General features: G+C 47.7%; 1 protein-coding gene across 2 annotated transcripts; it reads left to right on the plus strand.

Moving 5' to 3' along the window:
* The first annotated feature begins 460 nt into the window (after positions 1–460).
* LOC120901517 (AT-rich interactive domain-containing protein 1A-like) lies at positions 461–8,876 on the plus strand. Of its 2 annotated transcripts, XM_040309536.1 has the most exons (9): positions 461–821; positions 1,131–1,561; positions 1,645–2,396; positions 2,469–2,727; positions 3,226–3,767; positions 3,851–4,723; positions 4,800–4,899; positions 5,036–5,176; positions 5,334–8,876. In XM_040309536.1, the coding sequence occupies exons 2-9, from the start codon at positions 1,336–1,338 to the stop codon at positions 6,107–6,109; spliced, it is 3,669 nt and encodes a 1,222-aa protein (XP_040165470.1). In that variant the 5' UTR covers positions 461–821; positions 1,131–1,335; the 3' UTR covers positions 6,110–8,876. The 2 variants fall into 2 exon arrangements, with proteins under 2 accessions (XP_040165470.1, XP_040165471.1); XM_040309537.1 differs by having other exon boundaries at positions 461–1,561; positions 3,313–3,767.
* Positions 8,877–13,842: the final 4,966 nt, after the last annotated feature.

The raw sequence follows: 13,842 nt of genomic DNA on the forward strand, positions 1-13,842 counted from the left end.
AATGAGATGTAATAACGATCTACTTATAAGAAGTAGGAGACTAACAATCAAAGGGAAAGGAAGATACAAATAATTGTTTCATCCAAAATTCAAAATTCAAATTGTTCACGTGCACGAAAAAAATCGTTTGATACGAACTGTCAGTGGGACTGGTGTTATTTGTGTCATAACCTGTCAATCTGGATCTATCCGCACAGTGGGATGCTGCCTGCGGAGCAGCAACATTAATTTGTTATTTATCGCACAATCGATGAAAGAAATGTAGTACAAATAATGCGATTTTTTATTAAATAAAACAATACTCAGTCTGAAAATAAGCAAACTCCCTAGGTCGAATTAAAACGTCCTTGAACTTGAGCCCAAACAACACCCGCAGTGCTGTCAAGCACCGCGAAGGTGTTGCGAGAGTGTGTGCGCGTGAATGTGTGCGTTTCCCGTAAACACACGGAGAAAAAGAAGCTAACACCATTTTGACAGATCGCCTGTATTCAGGCGAGAAAAGTTGGTTTTTGCTCTACGCACAGAAACGCAAGTACGGTATCGTGTGTTGTGTATACTTTTCGCCTCCCAAAAGAAAAGCGCTTTTCCATCGTGTGCAAGCGGGCGGATCGAAAGATAAACGTGATTCTACGGTACGCGAACAGTACAGTTCGACGGGCGCTTTAGGCGGGTCTCCGGTTGTGGGCAGAATTTGTGGCGGTACACACCGTTCTGTTGTAGCGCTCCTCGCGGGCGTTGTTGCAGTGAAAAGTGTGTTTGCTTACCTTCGATATTGTGCTGCAGAGCGCGTATTATCAACACCAGTTCAACTCCTTCGGGAGGTAAGTCGTACCATAGTGGTGAAGCTCCTTCGGGCAGTGGTAGAAACCGCGCTACTAGTAGTGTTGTGTTGTGCCCAGCGTGTGGGATGCTGGCATCGCAACGAGTCGTGTTTATGTTGTGTTTCCCTCGTTCCTTCAAGTCGTATAGCCAGTGGAATAGTCTGGCAGCAAATTGGTCTAGATTGCTAGAGGAAGTGTATTTTCGGTGAAATATTTAAAGCATAACCGCGTTCAGTGATGTAGCATAAGTAGCCGCGGGTGCAGCATCCTTGGCTAAGGTATTTGTCTATCTCTCTCTCTGGTAACCAGCAAACAGTGTAGACGTGATAGAACACAGCAAGTGTGACGAAAAAGTGGTAAAATTGGTAAAATTTTCAAACTCATCATACCGATGGCGACTCCTGCCAGGGAAGAGCACGTTTCCCAAGCAGAACGCAGCGTGTGATCAAACGCGTTTGTGTGTTGTGTAGTAGAGGGGAGGCTGGTCAACAGCAGCAGTAGCAGCAGCGGCAAAATGTCAACGAAAACAACCACAACCACCACCACCACATCGACTGGCCGTAGCAGCAGCAGCAGCGGCGGCGGCAGTTCCGGCGAGTTCGATGTTGCCTCGTTCGAGAAACGGCTGCGTGACCTGAAGGATACGCAGGACAGCATTCAGCATCTGTCGAGCTGGTGTTTATCGAGGCGAGCTCACCACAAAAAGATCGTCAGCAGCTGGCTGAATGTGCTGAAGCAAGGTAGGTGAATTGGATTTGTGAAATGGATGGGTTGACTGTTTCTGTGCAAATTTAATGCGAACGCATCGTTTTCTCTATTGCAGTGAAAATCGAAAGCAGATTAACGTTGTTCCATCTGGCCAACGATGTGATACAGAACAGTAAGCGCAAAAACTACGAGTACGTCGACAGCTGGGGAACGTACCTGCAGAAAGCGACCACGCTGGTGCGGGACGAAAAGGTGAAGCACAAGATTTTGCGCATCTTCAAAATCTGGGAAGAGCGGGAAATCTACAACGAGGAGTTTTTAGCCGATCTGAACGGCCTGCTAAGCGTGACGACCTCGTCCGCCAAGAAACTCCAACAGCAGCAACAACAGCAACAACAACTACAGCAACAACAGCCACAGCAGCAGCAGTCGCAGCAGCAACAAAATGCCCTCGGTTCGAACCAAAGCGGCGCAACGCTCGCCACCGGGCCCACGAAGCTTACGGAGACGAAATCGGTCGTTAATGCGAACAGCACCCAGCTGGACGTGGACGACTATCAGGCCACCCATCTGGTGGCGATCGTGCGCGAATGTGTCAAACACCAGAGCGACACCGATCAGACGTTCAAGGGACTGAACAAGAAGCCGCACGTCGATGTGGAGGTGGTAATGAACTCGATCAAGGGCAAGGATCGCAAGCGGGTGGAAGCGGTCGAGCTTGAGATCGAGGATCATCTCTCACAGTACGAGAACGTGGTGGATGTGCTGAAGACGGAGCAAAAATCACGCCAGGAGCTGCTGACCGTGCTGGAACAGGCGCGACTGTTCTACGAGAACCAGCGCACGGAGGTGAAAGTCGTGGTGAATGTAAGTAAATCTTATGGGTTTTTTATGAATTCAACGCCATGATCATTTTGGGGAAAAACTTATTTGTTTCAGGCGTATCGCAACTTTGGCAATCGGCTCAAAAGCATGAAGAAGAAGCTGGACGAACTTACGGTAAGCTTGCCGAGTCCGATCCCATCGCCGGACATTAATGCACCGTCGCCGGTACCGTCGGATGGTGACAACATTCTACCGAACGAGGACAGCTACTTCCCCATGATACAGCACCAGGGCAGCTACATGGGCGGTGGACCACTTTCGTTCGACATCAATGACTTCGGTCGCAGTAACTCACCGATGGTTATGAACCGAGGTAAGTGGTGGTCGGCGTGCCGCGCTGTGTGTGTGGATTGGGGCTTTGATCGTAGATGCATGCAGCTGGTGGGATGCGGCGGGATACATTTTCATTTCTACCAGAACATTATCATTCTTATATTGTCGGTGCTATTATTTGGGGATTTTATTTTTGAGTTGAGTTGTTCGGACATTATACAGTAGATTTGTTTAAAAGCTTGTATTTTTCTTCTTCTTTTGGTGAATTTGGCCATGTTAGTTTATAACACAAACGATAAAAGCACACTGTAGTGAAACTTGCACACTGTAGGGCAGGAATAGTTGTTTGTTTGTTTGTTTGTTTTAATTTGGCACACGCAAAACGGCCCCGTGCGCGCTCATGATGTCGTGTTACTTTCATGTTTCTGTATTCCCCTACTTTTCCCTGTTCTTCTTCTTCTGCTACTTCTGTCTGACTACTACTAAAAACCAAAACACACAATGCGGCTTGGCCCGGATTTGCACGGTGATCCGGCAGTACAACCGATACAAGTGATAAATTCGCGTAAGGAACAATCGGAAGGGGTGAACGATTTCCTGAAGACTTTTTTCCCCGATCCATCAGGTTACCATCCAGGGCCGCCGGTGAACGCGTCCAACATGCCGACGGGTGGGGGTGGTGGTGGTGGTGGTGGTGGTGGCGGCGGTGGTATCGTACCAGGATCCCAGCCACCACCCGGCATCGTCCCACACCCGTACGGTGGAGGTAGTGGAGGTGGTGGTGGTGGTGGTGGAGGCGGTGGTGGTGGTTTTATAAATCCTTGGACCACCTCAACCCCCCGTGGCCCACCACCGGGCAGAGGGAATAATGGTGGATACGCTGGCAATAATAGGCCCCCGCTACCGTACGGTGGTCCACCGATGCTGCAGGACTACGGTGCACCGCAGCAGCCGCCGGGGCGCAATGCGGGACCGGTCGCACAGCCCCTGCAACCGCCACCAATGCCGCCAATCAATCTGGACGCATCGGACGAGTATAATTCGACCTGGAACATGTCCATGACGTGGGACGGGACTCATGTAAGTAAATTGATGAGCTGTGTGTGTGTGTGGTTTCATGACGCTGTACTGATTGTAATGTTTTGTCTTTTCTCCACTTGCAGGACTCATCCGGCTTCCAAAGTTTGGAAGCGCCGGTCTCTCCGTCCCATTACGATCGCAAGGGTGGCATGCTGCTGGATTACGGCGACGGCAGCAGCGGTGACGGTGGGCTTATGCAGGACGTGGACCATCGACAAATGTCGGGTAATCTGTCGATGCCTTCGTTCCTGAAGGAAAAGGGCCGCTTGGCTGACGTTGACCATCGGAATCTAATCTCACTTACCGGATCGCCCGGAGGTCCGCCGCAGCTGAAGGACTTGCACGAGCTGGACGCACTGGACGACAGTTCGTCCTCGAGCAGCATGCCGATGGCGTCCGGTATGCGTGGTGGTATGCATAAACGCAAGCCGGCTCCCCAACCAGTACCTGCTCCTCCGACGGTGCCATCGAACGATTCGGACAGGGGTGGTGGTAGAGGGTCTGTTTGGGCCGCCCACGGCAACGTTTTCCCCGTACCGACCAACGACATCGACCTAAGGCTAATGCCTCCGTCCGGTGCATCGTCATCGTATGGCGTACAGGCGTCAAATTCGGCCCTGACCGTGGTTCCGACAACGGACGGCAGTTCGGAGGCGGCGTCGAACGATGCAGGGGACGAATCAAATGATCTGGATATGAGGATACAATCGCTGGAGAAGGCGATCGCAGCACAAATAGCGAGCAGTGGCAATCACAGCACGGTTCCACCACTGTCCCTGGACAAGCTCGATGATGCGGATGGGGGGTCGGACCTGTTGGAAGGTGGTTCGGCACACGATGGCGAAGAGAATGAGGATAGCGTACACTCGGTCGAAGGCGCAGCGGAAGGTGACGGTGAACTGAACCTACCGACGCTGCAAACTCCGGTCTCGCTGCTGGAGATTGACAGCTTTTTGGTAAGTAGCGAAATGTTTTGCAGGTGGAAAATGAAAGATAATGGGTCACACTTGTTTTGTTCTTCCAACAATGTAGCAAAACTTTGAACGGGAAAACTTTGACGATTTTACCAAACCACCGGCCTTGCTGATGAGCAACCAGACGGAATCGTCCCAATCACCGCCAGCTACCTCAGGTAATTCATAGCTGTACTTTTGGATTGAAATAGGAATGATTGTATGCGTTGCGAAAGTGGTTTTTGCTGCCCATTGAATTATGCTAAAACACTTGGTGCTATTGTGCGTTGGGTCTCAACATTGTACATTTAACAGACCGTTCCGTTCCGGCGACGGGAGAAGTGAAGCGAAATCCTTCCGATAATACGGAGAGCGTCGACATGGATGTGTCTGAGGAGGAGGAGGACGAGCCAGTGGAACAAGATGAGAGCAAACGTTCACCATCCCGATCGTCAGGTAAGCAAGCAGCAGGAAGGTGTATTTGGTTGCGTTCGTCGTTCGAAAAGGTCGATTGGACCGATTTTCTCAATAATCACATGGAATGCTATATTGGCATGTTTACATTTGCCTCCCTTTTCCACCCGATATCCGTTGCACAATTTGTATCTTGCAGCTGCGTTTCATCATGGCGCGGACGCGGAGAATAGCAGCGAAGCTCCGGCAAAGGACGAAGGACAGAGTAGCGACAGCTCGCTGGTGCGACTGTCGCTGAACAACGGCATTGGTGGCAGTAACAACAGCAACAGCAGCAGCACGGGAGGAGCTAACAATCCGACGCCACCGTTGCATCAGCGGCCCCCATTGCTACCGGATCCGACGTTCCCGCACGGCGCTGGTCCTAAATGGGATCTGCCGCCACCGAACCTGATGAGTTTGCCGATGCTGGGCAACTTTAATGCGGTCCTACCGCCACCACCGACGCCTGGTGCGCTGGTGGGAAAGCTAACGCAGCCACCGCCGACGGCCGGTGGTGCTATTTGGGCCGATCAGCCACCGCCAGTCGGAGGAGGAGGAGCCGATGGTCCTCCGAGCCTATTTGGCACACCGAACCGTCCTCCGCCGCCGCTTCCGTTCGGTTCGGGTGGCCCGAAAGGCATCGGTAACAACAGCTACCATCGCGGTGGTGGTGGTACGCCACGTGGTGGTGGCCGCGGCCATAATCGACCACCGTACTTTCGCGGCGGTGGAGCGGGTGGTATGCGGGCAAACATGATCCCGGGTGGGGGAATGATGATGGGTGGCCCGGGCGGAAGTCCATTCGCTGGACCGATCGTTGGTGGCACCGGTGGATCACCGGGAATGCGCGGTGGCTATCATCGGGGTGGTGGTGGTAACAAATTCCGCGGCGGCGGTGGTGGTGGTGGAGGCAACAATCGAACCGGCTGGTAACGAGGCTAGGGGATGCGCGATTGTCGATAGTGTTAAGACGCAACACGATAGTTAGGGTTGATCGATGGGGATGGCAGCACCGGTAACATAGGCAGAAGGTATGCGTTCGCATGCGGATACCAAGAAGAGAGCCGTCTAATGTTTAAGTGTTGACCGAAGCGTGGATAATACGTAGTAGGGTTAGTAGGTAAAGCGGAAGGGGAGGCATAATTCTACCGAATAGAAAATGTTACAGGACGATGGCACTGCGTGCTAATTCGATCGAAGTGCAGGATTGTATGTACATACAGTAGCGTATAGAAAATGTACTATATAGCAAAACAGAAACACTTATCGCACTTATCGAACCCCCCCAACAACAGGAAATAGCACAGGGAAGAAGCATCTGTAAAGCAACAAACAATTGACGTCAGATGATCTTGTTTCCTCGCGCCGGTCAAAACGGGGACAAATGCAGACGACACACTGGATTGGCATAGAAAATGGGTGGAAGTTATAGTTTGCTGCTGGAGATCTATAGTTCGCCACAAGCGCGGTACTACGCTGTGCTGCTGACGGTCGGATGTGGGATTAGGCAATGGCGGCAATGCGCGATCACAGAACACCGATGCAACATTTGATGAAACGGGCATTCAAGAGATACTAAATGAAGAAGCGATTTACGTTTTGTCTTCTAGAGAGCGGCTGTTTGTTGTCAGTCAGTCCCTTACTCTTACCCTTTGTAGCTAGCATGCTTCTAGCGCTACTTGAGTATTTGCATGCTGAAGCGCGTTCCACGGCAAGCCAGTAGCATACATTTGCATTTGGGTATGCAACCACGATACACTATTACTACTCTTCATAATCAATCACAATCTCCCTCTGCGCGTGTGTGTTTGTATGTACTATTTTCGCACATTTCCTGTGAATAACAAGTACGGTAAAGCTTACCTTGGAGGAGTTTTACAACTTTTTCATAAATATATCACTAACAAACGAACATACAAAGAGTTAATACAGCGGCCAGTAGACCGAAACAATATACCAGCATCGTTAAAAAAACACACACACACACATACAACAGGGGAATGAGTTAAAATGTGAGAAACGAAATAAAACCACAACATGTTGTAAAAGGGTTATAAAATACCATATGTTTGTGTGTGTGTGCGTATGTGTGAGGTTAAAATACATCTCTGTAGGGTTTGTAGGAATGTAGGAAACAATACAAAACAAAACAAAGAACTGTATTGCTTGTTTCTTTTCACTGGACCCGTTTTATCTCTCTGCCCTTCCTGTGGAACCTTACTACTACTAGTACTACGCCTACTACTACTACTACTAGACACTATAGATGTTTTACAAGTGTTTGAAAGATAGAAATAAATTAAAATGTGTTTAATTCGTGAACCGATGGCGGTGACTGACTGTTAGCCCGTGACTGCGCGACACTCCGTCGCCTATGTATGGACGATTGCAGTTGTTGTTTTGGTTGTGTTTGTTTCTTCTATTTAGTACTTTTGATTTGCTTTTTTGTATGTGTTGTTGCGTTTTATGAGAACGATATGTACCAACGCAATATTGTTATGATGAAAGATTATTTTCTTTTAATTAGTGTATGGCATGAAGCCGTACGATGCTTTTTTGCTGTTTTAAATTAGATTTATTACACTTTTTTGTGCAGTGTTATGAGTTTAATCAGCATTAAACCAATGGTCTTTGTACGTTCATACAGCACAAAAATGTGTCAATTTTTATTATCCAGTCTTTGTAATGAAGAGAAACAATGTACCATTTGTTAAGTATTCAATGACTAGTACCTGTTTTGTGACGATTGACTTTGAATACTCATAAATATTTTTATTATTTTTATCATTTTACAACATGATATGTTACATCTTTCATTTCCATATGGATAAGTCATGTGTGTGGGTTTGCAATAATATCATATTTGATTAAAGTTAGAGATGAATTTCCTTATGAAATAAACTACTTTAATATTATGATTCCATTTGTTCGTTTGTTAGAGTAATTAAAGATTTTTGAAAAAGAAAACAACTTCATTTAATTATCTGTGCATAATTGCGTGTTAGTCACTTGCGCACTGTGTATACTTCTGTATCGTTCGCTGTTACCTATTGCTACCACACCGTCCGCTAACTCGCCGCCCGTCCCGACCCTTTAGTGACCAAGATTGAATTGAAGAAAAAAGAAGGAAAAAACACACCCAATCGCAATGCACAGCAAACCTTTCCACAGCAAGCCGCCGTTTGGCGGTGATCGATCTCCTAGGATTAATAGTTTTCTGTGCTGCCCGAGATAGTCTGCCCCTTATTCCCTATGGTCTCCCCTCACCACAGACCTTATTGTAGATATATCCTTTTTTATTAGTACCTTTTTGAACGTTAATCATCAAATGAGTAGGCGAGGAACGAGATTCATTTGGGCGACAAACAGGAACTTTATTGTACAAAGCAAGGAAAAAACACGCGTAGTGACACGTAGTGACACGGGGAAGGTCCCATTTAGGTATTAAATCATAACAAAAACGGTACTAGTGATAGTCGTCAGGAATAGCTTTAGGCAGCGTTGGAGGATTTGTTGTTTGGTAAGGTGGACAGATACGTACAAAAGCTGTAAATAGCCCACGCACACGCGGCTGGGATGAAAAAAGAGCTGCCTGAAGGCAAGCAAGATCGGTGCGAAGAACAGTGGTGGATCCATCCGACAAACGAGGCTGAAAATCAGCGTACAATCGAATACAATACAAGCTCAGTTTGTAAAATAATGTAAAGCGATGAAGTTGTTTGCTACATCCGAACAGGGTCTACTCGCACTATTCGCACAACGTTTAAGCAGCGCGAGACAGACAGCCACAGACAGACAGGCTTTCAGGACATTGACAGCATCCCTTTGGGAAGGCGAAATGGTTGGTCTCGGATCGAAGGAGGCTTTTATTATCGAATCGAGCACGAATTTCATTGTGAAAATCGGCCGATGGGGAGAGCGCGGCAGGGCATATCGAAAGCGCCGCCTACTCTGAGTGGGGGAATATAATTGGAAACATAATACAGTGATTGACACGGTAATGATTGGTTCAAGGTCTAAGGGGGAGCGGGGACCTCCCTCCTGATGACGTAGTGAAGGGAATTCGGCAAACTGCTGCCGCGTTGTGGCCGGTGTTTTGTTCCATCTCTCGCGCGCACACCGAGATAACGCGTGTAACCCGAGAATTGTCGACGACCCCTCCCCCTCCTGGTTGGTGGTTGTGTGTGTGTGTGTGCTGTCTTGAAGTGTCCTTTCCGTCGCCGTGCTTTGATGTTAAAGGAATAGGATGGATGGATCGTAAAGTAATTATTTAATAATTCCCTCCCAACAATCTCGAGTTTTGGGCGTGATTTTGGGGTGTGTGGTGGCGAAACTGGCCCAGCATGCAGCTTTAGCTTGAAAGGAGCACAGAACAAAGCGGACTGAATGCGGCTAATAATGATAGGTTAGTGTCACAAAATCCGATTAATTTTCCCGTGTAGTAAGACAAACTCTGAAATATCTCGCTGGTTGTTGCCGCTACTAGCCTTCTGCTCGTACCTTTGCTCACATTACTAATGATTCATGGTTGTTTTCTTTTTTAGATTCCAGCCTGCAAAACCTGCCTGGCGTTGTTGCAATGTGTCGTGTGAAAGTGGACAAGGATACTAAGCAAGAACCAACCGTGTGACCATGCGTGTTTTAATGAGCTTGGAATTATTTATGAATCGCTCGGTGTGCTGTACGACTGGCCTGGTGAAACCCGGTCACACTGAGGAAACCCGTCGCGGCTGCTGCTGCCAGTGCTGGTGGGTGTTCGCGTTTCTCGGCGTGACGTTCGAGGACAAGTTGCAGGAGATTTACGAGTCTATTAAACAGAACTCTGGGACGTGTGAGAAAGTTAATGCACTCTAGTTCTGTTGTGGGAAATTGGAAAACCATCCCCCATCTCCTCGGGAATGAAATTAATGTTTGCCCCATTTGAGAGTAAGTGGGAAGAGCCCTGTGTGCGAAGGAGGGGAGCGTTATCAACGCGCACAGATAGCAATGAACTGGTCATGGTTTTGGTGCTTGTTTTGCAACACAGCACAGCTTTAAGATGTTATTGCAGCTACCTAGATTATCCTAACTTTTTGGTGAACTGCATTCAGAATCGTTCTCATTTGAAGTTACCACATACCTCCAGGGGGATTGAAAAGTAATTAATTATATCTTGCTTTTTACTCGTCCTACATCTGCATCGATAAACGGTTCGATAATTGTATGCGTCCCCGTCGCCCTGCTCTTTTACCATGCAATTTTGTTGTTGCCTGCTAATTTGGCTTCATTTTTGCACCCATTAATTGGACAATTTTGTCCTTCGTGGAAAAGCACACTTAATGAATGGTTTGCAGTCGCACTGATTCGTTCGGTTCGGATTTAAATGAGTTAAATGTGTGCGTCATTTGTGCAATTTCTCTATACAATTGTTTGTTGTATTTTGTATTGTATTGTATTGTTTTTAAAACAATACGGTCCACGTTTCTTATACCAATCTAATGACGATAACAAATAGATTTAATATCACACCCGGACGGACGGGTCGGGATTATTCGGAACAAATATAGATTCGAATGTCACTCCCAGGGGCAACCGTGCACTGTCTTTCGCACCTGCATTGTGACCCACGCATGTGTGACGGAACTTATTGCAAAAAGGGTACGGATTGTCGGTTCGATTTGAAAATGGCAATTTAAACCAATCCACAACAGTGTGGGGATCAGTTACAGCAACTATTGCACTGCTGACACTGCTGCTGCACTGGTCACTTGCGGCGCTGGGCTTGTGGTGCTAAAAGAAAGGGGTTTGTTGTATTATTTTTACACCATTCTTCCGCACCACAGTTCCGAAGTGAGATGGTGCACAAGGTGGGAGAACAAGGGGGTTGATACAGGGTTTATTTCAGCTTCAGCTGTTGGCTCCTGTTGATCCTGCAAGTGTCAGCCGGTTTCCCACCCCAGCATGGTACCAGCACCAGTGGGTCACGGACGATTAGGTTGGTCGCTTATCAAAATGTTCCCGGCTTGACATTGTTCTCGTTTGCTGTGTAATTTCAGCCACTACTAATCGCCTCCTCCTTCTCCTCCTTCTGGCTGGCGTTGTAGCGGTAGGAGTCCTGGCAGCTCATTTCACCCATGAACCCCCTGTGATGGACTCTTTCTTTGGCTTTTTTTACCATCTTTTCTCTTCATCCCACAGATGCTTTCCCTGTTCGGTGATGTGGCTTTGGCTTTCATCTTGCAAAAATGTCAGAAAAAGTTAGAAACACACACACACCAAGCTCTATGGTGGTGGTTGCTGGTCGACTTCGCCTGTTGAATGGAACTCAGCACGCGATCTGTCGCAGTTTGAAGAGTATCCAACAGTGTTTGACCGATACACCGTCATCGGGTGGTGATGGTGGTGGTAATCCCCTGCAAAGACCACAGCACGTGATCTTAACATGATGAGTACATGAATGACAGCATCAATGGTGGTGGCCAATCGCCCCCCCTGTCGTAGGGATGAATCGGGAGAAGCATCCAACGGAGGGAAATATTTCGTATAAATAGCTTAATTATTTCTACAGGAAAGGAATGTGGGGGAATGTAACGCATCTTGGGACGCATAGTTGAAGTTTCATGTCGTTACAGTCACCCTAGGATTCAGTTGATTGGTTTTTTGGTGTGTGTACGCGTCTTTAAGGAGCGTTTCTTTAACGGCTGCAAACAGCTTGATGTTTGTTGATTGGCCATACATTTGAAAGGGACAATACGTTTGCTATTAAACGAGTAAATTAGGTACAATGTAGATACAAACCATGCTTAAAGTCTCGAAAATTGTGAAGGATCTTATGATACAAACCATGGAGTCTCCACCTTTACTTCATATTTAATTTCATTATGCTTTGAATTTATTCTTGTAGAACAGTTTGAAGCATGACGCTGGCTGAGACTTATTATGACGCACCTACTATGGAAGCAGTTCGCACCCCAACTTACAACTCGTCACATGTAAAAAGTCGAGCAGCGTACAAAACAACTTGCAAGTAAGTTACTTTCCCGTCATCGTATCACCCGTCTGTTTTTTGCACCGCTATCAGTATAAGGATGTATGCTACACCCGCAAGATGAAGGCGACATCATCTCATATGTATAACACGATTAAAAATGCAATTGTGAAAACAGGAAGAAGTGTTCCTTCCTCGCACAAAATGAATAGGGATGACGATGGCGGCGCGATTTTTTACATCACAACCACGTGACTCAACTTTGCGCGTTTAAAAAGTGTAAACTTTGACGCGTATTTTAAGTGCAGAATCAGCGATGAAAGTGCTGATGCCTTTATTAATAGACTTGCAGTAGTGGATTGTATGAAAAGCAACTCACAAAATATCTCCCTCAACGAGCCAGCAACGAGCTGATCAATAATCGGTGAATTCGACTCCTTTCCAGGGCGCAAAGTTCCTAACATATGGAAATTCAAACATGGGCCAGACTCTCGCGCACACACACACACGCCAGACTTTGTGATTCATGCCCTGTTAAAAATATCGCTTTATTAGGCGGCAAAGCACACTAACTTATGATCATAACCAAATCGATGGCCACAGTCGTCGCGTCACACGAGACCCACGGAGTGGAGCGGCCTGGGGTGGGTGCTGTTTCGTGAAGTTCCCTTGAATGGTTAGCGCTAGCGTGCGATCCGATAGCAAGGAAGAGGCAGTAAAATGTATTGAAGTGCAGCGGCATCAGCTTACGCTGTCGCAGTCCCAGACACAGGCACAATGCCGAGGTACACAACGGGGGGAACGAAGAACGAACACCGTACGACGTGATGTGATACTTTATCGCTAACGTCCAGCCGACACAGCACTACTACCCAAGGCTCACAGGGCTAGCGTGTACGATGATCCTAGTTCGGGATGGGGCTGTGGGGAGCAACACCAAGTGGAAGTGGAAAGGCAAGCAGCGAAAACAGGCATCGGATGGCGGGTGCACGACCGACATGGGGCAAGTGTTTTATGTGCTCCGTATGGAAGTCTGTCCGCTGCTTCTGATAGTGCCACTTCTAATGACTAATTTGTTGTGTTTGTTTCTATTTAGAACAAACCAAACGGTCTCTAAAGCCTTTAAAATGAATTAAACATTCGTTTACTGTTACAAACGGCATACTGCTGCCCGTATTGCATACTTGTAGGCGAGCTCAAAATCGGAGTACTGTTGTGCGGATTGCATACTGGCAAGGCGCCTGAGCTGCATACATCTTGCACAGGCTGTAGATATGCAAATGTAATTTTAACGTGCCCGTTCGATCCTTCCGATTTCGCTCGGTTCGCTCGATAAGTTTTACACGCAGCAATTACAGCAGCCCCGTATTATGTCCAGCCGCCCCATAGTGTGATCAAGGCGCGTCGTCGTCCGCGCGCCTTTACATCTCTCGGGTTTCTGTAGCACGACGCCACCGCAATGTGATAATAGTGGCGTTCCACTACCAATTTCCTGCCAGGCAGGATGAACGCGGAGAAATAGAAACACAGTATCAAAACAGACGAGATATGGGATATGGCCAGCGCTGTGCGAGTGTGTGTAGTAGTAGAAAAGCGCACCACGATGGTGCGTGCTATCTCGGCGACTCGGGAGTTCGGTTACGTTCGGCTTCAGCTTCGGCAATGATTAACAAACGACGGCAAAAGATAAGAGGGACGG

The sequence above is a fragment of the Anopheles arabiensis genome, chromosome 3, assembly GCF_016920715.1.
Source record: "Anopheles arabiensis isolate DONGOLA chromosome 3, AaraD3, whole genome shotgun sequence".
NCBI classification, from domain to species: Eukaryota; Metazoa; Arthropoda; class Insecta; order Diptera; family Culicidae; genus Anopheles; species Anopheles arabiensis.

Excerpts from the sequence above, each read along its gene's own strand:
- LOC120901517 (XM_040309536.1), top strand. The coding sequence starts at position 1,336 with ATGTCAACGAAAACAACCACAACCACCACCACCACATCGACTGGCCGT. Across the intron at positions 1,562-1,644 it reads GCTGAATGTGCTGAAGCAAG|TGAAAATCGAAAGCAGATTA; the intron begins GTAGGTGAATTG and ends TCTCTATTGCAG. Across the intron at positions 4,724-4,799 it reads TGGAGATTGACAGCTTTTTG|CAAAACTTTGAACGGGAAAA; the intron begins GTAAGTAGCGAA and ends CCAACAATGTAG.